The sequence below is a fragment of the Medicago truncatula genome, chromosome 1, assembly GCF_003473485.1.
Source record: "Medicago truncatula cultivar Jemalong A17 chromosome 1, MtrunA17r5.0-ANR, whole genome shotgun sequence".
In the NCBI taxonomy this organism is placed as follows: Eukaryota; Viridiplantae; Streptophyta; class Magnoliopsida; order Fabales; family Fabaceae; genus Medicago; species Medicago truncatula.
Genome location: NC_053042.1, coordinates 39784006 through 39790661, shown reverse-complemented (window position 1 = coordinate 39790661; position 6656 = coordinate 39784006). Strand labels below are relative to the sequence as shown.

The 6656-nt window shown below is 34.1% G+C and overlaps 1 protein-coding gene across 1 annotated transcript; it reads right to left on the bottom strand.

Moving 5' to 3' along the window:
* Positions 1-2382: 2382 nt before the first annotated feature.
* On the bottom strand, positions 2383-4659 carry LOC25484628 (receptor-like protein EIX1). The gene has a single exon (XM_013613514.3). The coding sequence runs from the start codon at positions 4657-4659 to the stop codon at positions 2383-2385; it is 2277 nt and encodes a 758-aa protein (XP_013468968.1).
* Between the last annotated feature and the right edge of the window lie 1997 nt (positions 4660-6656).

Genomic DNA, 6656 nt, shown 5'->3' with positions numbered 1-6656 from the left:
GAGACTTTAGTGTATCATGGATTTAATCGACAATACCGAGTTTAGGAAAGAAGGGGAGTGGATGTATTTGTGGAAACTAAAAATCCTCCAAAAGGTGAAACTTCTTAGTAGAAGATTGTAAGAGGATGGCTTCCTACTAGAGCTAATTTGGCTCGAAGGAATGAGTCTTCTACAAACAGCTGTCCTTTTGTGACTTTTTCGATGAAAGGAAATGGAAAACTTTCCTTGGATGTCATTCTGCCAAAGAAATTTGGAGAGAAGTTGGTATGTGGAATTTTCGGCAAAATATATGCAGGACGCAAGTGGTTTTAACTTTTAATGGTGTCTTATTTGAGTTGCTAATGTCATTTAGCCAAGAAAAGCATCAAGACTTTGGGATGCAATTCTGGTGTATTTGGCGAAGACGAATGATAAAGTATGAAGAATTGCAAGAAACCAATTCGCATATCAGCCGGCCTGGTACGCGGACATTTGCTGCAGTGACTTGCTGCACACTGACAATGCCAATTTCGCAACAAAATGAGTCGCCAATAGCAGCAAAACGTGACAGTAGCATCAGCAGTGCGAGACAGCAGCCGTAGACCAAGAAAGAGGCAGCAGCAGGCCGTGACAGAAGCATCATAATTCCGCAATAGCAGCTGTAGCAGACCCGGAAGTCAGCAGTAGGCCGTGACAGAAGCAGCAGCAGTCCGCGACAGCAACAGTATGTAATGGTCAAGCAAATAACAGAGATGAAATTGCAAGCTTCAATGTAACAGTGCAATGTGAAAGTGAAATCTAGTATGGATATTGGATAGCAGTCAATTTCTTAGAAAGGAAAATAGTAATAGAAGATAAAAGGAAGTAGAACTACTTGAGGCCGTTATTTTGTTGTAGGAAAGGAGCTTTTTGCTTCAACTTCAAGGAAGCTAGAGTACCATTCTATTCTAGATTGCAATACAAACTTTGAGGACTGTTTTGTAAGTATACAGTACTTAAATAGATTATTGTATGTAGTATCATGTAGAACTCTGATGTATAAGAAGGCAGAGAAATCAAGTTTACCCATCCTGTTTTGTGTATTATATGTAATATTATTTGTATTTTATCATTTTGATTATGTACCTATGATTTTGGTATGTTCACTTGGGTGGGTACTTACCCAAACTTTATTAAAAAGGAACTTAAAATAATATACAACTAGGAAATTATGATGCACATAGTGATGACCAAATACAACAAATCGAAGTTGACATTTTCAAAAGTAAAAATTTAGAAGTACAACTCCTGAAACGTAAACATTTTAATTTCCAGCCTTCAAACTTCAGCAGAGCACCTCCAACATACTAGTATACAAGAGAACAAGACATGTATGACGCAAGAAGAGTTTCCTCTTGTTGTCGCTACAATGAAAAAAGGCGGAACCGTTATCTTTTTCAATGACGGCCTAATAAATAACCATCAAATCAACAACATTAGCAGCCACTTTATGACAATGGTGCAAATTTATCTCTCTCAGTTGTGTACAGTTTTCTATGACTTGTCTCACTCCTTTCTCTATGACATCATAACAACATTCTATGTCAAGTTGCAGTAGCCCAAAGCAATTCGTTGAGATCACTGGAGTGATCTATCATCAATCCCAGACTCTGACAAGTTCAACACCTCCAACGTGAAACTTTAAAGCTCATTCTATGTATCTTTAATTCTGAAGAGTTGGAAGTGGGAGCAAAAGTTAAATTGTTGAATATAGATTGAGGAATATAAGCGATGCGGCGCAAATGGAATGATGTAGCGCATAAATGTGTGAGGTGTCAATATTATAATAGATGAACTAGTTTTCTACTGTCCAAAAAACTTAATAGCATATAAACGATTACATTTCCCTACAGATACTACCAAACATGAAAGCTTAAGAAAACACAATTAAACTTTATCAAAGGAAAGTTTCAACAAAATGACATTCATTTTATTTGGTACACAACAAGAATAGGCATTCATCCTACCCTTATCCAAACAGCACACATCGACACTACATTATTCTAAAACAGCAAAAGATGTACTCGTCCCGTTCGGTACCAATAGGAGATCCTGTAAAAAAAAATTAATTTTAGTTCTTGGAAACAATATCAAAGCATTGCAGTTTCCATGGCATAAATTGCATATGAGGGAAAAAATAAATGGTCATGATAAAAGATAAATCAAGTACCATTAATCAAGGCAAGTCAAATATATAGATTAACTAAACTGTGCAACTAATCGTTTTATTATGGCTGAATATTGAACATTGATGCAGTGGCAATGTTCATGATTCAGTTAAACCATAAACAAAAAAAGCAAGAAATAACATAGGTACCTGCCCATCATATTCATCCAACTTAGAGCAACTAGCAAGGTATACATTTACTGCTTCCTCCACAAGAAGATTTTCAATATCAATGTGTTCAAGAATTTGGAGCAAGTTTCTCTCCAAGATGGTAGTAAAAATATTGAGCCTGCCAAGCCAACGAAGCCAATGAAGAATCCTATCCCCCCACTCATGTATAATGCTTCCAAAAATATTAAATTGTCATCTCCTGCATCAGTTGTTTGCACTTGATATTTCGGTGGCTCTTCGCCTGGACACTTTATATCAAGTGGTTCTCCGCAGAGATTAGAATTTTCTTCAAAACATGAAGCGTTAAATGTCTGCAGTTGCGTTCCAATTGGAATTTTCACATAGAGCTTGTTGTTTGACAAGTCCAACCAAGTGAGACGATCAATGTGGGCTAGACTGGAAGGAATTCTTCCTGAAAGATGATTTCTTGAGAGATCAAGAAATTCAAGTGACTTGAAGTTTCCTATGTTCGGAATGATTTCCCCACTGAGATTGTTCCTCGACAAATTTAAGGAAATCAAACCAAATAAGTACTCCATTTCAACTGGTATTTCCCCTGTAAGATGGTTGCTTGAAAGATCAATTGTTTTTAAAAACCTATAAGGATTTATGTAAAGTTGGTCTACCCCTTTCCACATCAAGAATAGGTCGAAACCATAGGGTAAATTAAAAGACCAGTTGTTGAGTGAAATCACAGGTAGAAATGATGAAGTTGAATTAATGAACTCCTGAGCCATTAAAGTAAGATTCTTTACACAAGTTGGGATTCCTCCTGATAAGCTATTAAGTGACAAATCTAAGACATGAAGATTTCTCAAATAACAGAGATTTGAAGGTAGACTTCCATTGAATTTATTGAACCGAAGGCTTAAGATTATTAATTGGTGCAAACTATCTCCAATCCATAAAGGTAATGGACCATGAAATATATTTTCTCCAAGATCCAATAAAGCCAAGTTTGAGCAATTCTTTAATGAGGAAGGAAGTTGTCCCCCCAAATTATTATTTGTTAAACTCAAAGCCTCCAAATTAGAAAGGGCACCCATTGAGAAGGGAATCTTTCCAGACAACTTGTTATTTCTCAGGTCAATATATTGTAATGAGGATAAATTATTCCAACAATCAGACAACTCACCCTTTAATTCATTGTTTGACAAGTCCAATAATATCACTAGTGTTTTCAATTTCCCCCAAAACCAAGTAGGTATTGGATCTAGATTACTGACATTTGAAAGGATAAGATAGGATAAGGAGTTTTGTGTTTGAAGCCAGTTAGGAAATCTATAATTTAGATTGCAAGATGCTAGATTCAAATTTATTAATTTAAAGGGAGGAACCCAGTCATAACTAACCTTCACAGTCAGAAAGTTATAAGACAAATATAGATCTTCCAATTTGGAGAGGTTAGTGAAATGAGATTCAGAGATGACACCTTCAAAAGCGTTTACGCTCAAATCCAAATACTTTAACTCCATAATTGATCCAATGCTCGTGGGTATTTCTCCAAATAATTTATTTCCAGCAAGATACAACATTCTCAAAGATGATAAGATTGAAAGATTTGGTAACATGCCAGTAATTTGATTATTTGATAAGGATAATTCCTGTAACGAGGATACATTTCCAATGCAGTTCGAATAGTTATTATGAACTGTAAAGTATGAAATATCTCCGCTTAAGCGGTTATCATTAGCCCAAAAGCTCTTCAATGTACATATGTTCCCAATAAATGTAGGGATCTTGCCTTCTAAACTATTGCCATCCAGATAGAGATCCACAAGTGAAAGCATCATAGTGCCAAAATCATCAGGGATTGATCCAATGAGTTGATTGCGGCTGAGATCAAGGTATTGCAACAATGAGAGATTCCTAAGCTGAGCAGGAATCTTCCCATCGAAACCACTATTTGAGAGATCAATGTATCGCAAGTTGCTGAAGGAGCCAATAAATTTTGGGATTTGACCACTAGTATTCAAAAAACCAAGGTCTAAATATGTAAGATGTTGCAATTCAGTTATTAAAGGGTTGATTTTGCCTCTCAAATAGCGTGTTTTTGAACCATGCAAATCAAGACTTTGAATATAACCAGTTTGGTTGTTGCATTGAACTCCTTTCCATTTGCAGCAATCTGCATTTGGACTATCATTCCATGTAGACAACATACCGTACTCGTCTTGAAGGCCTTGTTTGAAACCGAGGAGAGCATGTCTCTCCCTCTCTTTGCAGTTGGTATCTCCATTATCTATTGCTGAGTTGAACCCAACAAACAATGCATGGAATATAAGAATAATATAACTTATCATAATTTCACTAACAAAATAAAGATGGATTTCTCTAATGGGTGGTGGTGGGTACTATAATCTCAACAAGAGTTATACAAACACATATATATAAAGTATGGTGTTCAAGATAAACGTGTGGAATGGTAAAAAGTGCATTTTGAAAATCTTGCAGTTTCATTTGTTGCTTACCCATGTCTTTTCTTCTTCTTTTCATACCCATTTTCCACATTATCTTTTTACCATGATTGTTAATTATTTTTCCTGCTTCCTCTTTTGACTATTTTACTTATAAGGATCTCACTCAATTCCTATTTGATGGAAAGAAAAAACCACCCCTATTACATTAAATTACTCATATACGTGTGGAATGGTAAGAAAAAGGTTTGGCAATTGTTGGATTAGAGCAACGCACCGTCAAGAAAGATGGAACAATTTATAATTTGATTGCATAACCAAATTCAAAAGGAAATATGAATTGGGTCCAACAGAGAGACCGAATGTTGGAACTAGAAGCAAGAAGAAGATTGCAAAGGAAATAGCAAGGAAAATTATCCCAAGTTGATATATTTAGAGGACTAAAAACATGTCCTTCTATGCTTAGCTCAGGTCAAATCCTGACCACCACAAAAAAAAAAATTAAAAAGATATTTAATCATTTTAAATTTTGTAAAAAGATATAAAAAAAAAGTTTAATTTATGATTTTTGATGGATTTTAGAGTGAAGACTCACTTAAGTCCCTCATCAATGAAGCGCAAAATAAAATACCAATAGATTAAATCAATGGCTGAAATTATTCAAAAATAAAAATGAGAACATATATTCCTTTCCACACAACCATATCTCTATCCTCTTTGCCCACAGATATCCTCTCCAACTTGAGAAGATGCTGATTTATTGTGTGGTTTTGTTTTCTTACCAAAACCAAATAAGGGTTCGTTTGGATTGATTTATTTTTAAGGTTATGCAAAACAACTTATGCAAATAAATAAGTTTTTATTTATTATTCATAAGCTTTTCAAAGTAGTTTATGAAGGAAAAAAAAACTTATAACGATACAATTTTCATTAGTGAAAATTTATAAATTAACATAAAAGTTTATTTATTTACATAAGCTATTTTTCATAAGTTCAAAAATAAGTCAATCCAAACGGAACTTAAATAACCATTATTTTTCATCAAATCAATAAAATACATATATATTAACAAACAATAACACACTATAATCGAATTGAGGGTAGCACAAAATCAATTCATATAAAAATCCCCATTGTGTAATCGTCAACACTCATTCAATCAAATAAATTGCTTCTCTAGTCATAGTGGTAATGGAAATGGAAATTTAATTCAATCAAGCAGTTCTTCAAATTTAAACCTCTATTCTACCTTTGTTATCAAACCTGGTCCAAAAACAAAAACATCTATACTTTCATCCCTGGTTCCATCTTGTACATATTTGTGGTGAATTGAAAAGGATGCAAATGGAAAACAAATAGGGGTAGGGATGAAAAGGATTAACAAAATGCACATACCTTGTACATATTTTCATTTTTACTTTTAAATAATCTTGATCATTGATTCAATTTAATGATGTTTTTTTTTTTTTTTTTGCGCCTAACCGGTGAGGGATTTAATTGAACCTTCACCCTAAGATTCACCAAGTTTTTCATCCCTACAATTGTCAAAAAAGAAAAAAACCATTCTTACTAAAATTACTAACTTTCAATTTTCGTCCTCATTGAAAAAAAAGTCATATTTATGGCCAAATATAAATGATAATTTGTTGAGAACATAGAGAAATAGTTAGGCTTACAAACTCAAATTGGCATATCAAAAAATCAAAAGGGTTAAGTTTTATTATGGACAAAATTTTGAAGAAGTTGAGGGGATGGAAAGAAAAAAATCGATCCTTTTTAAGAAGTGTTTTGATAAATTCAGTCATTTAAGCCATCCATGATATAATATTTTCTTGTTTCAGAAGTGTATCTGACTATATGGAAGAAAAAAAGATACTTGCAAC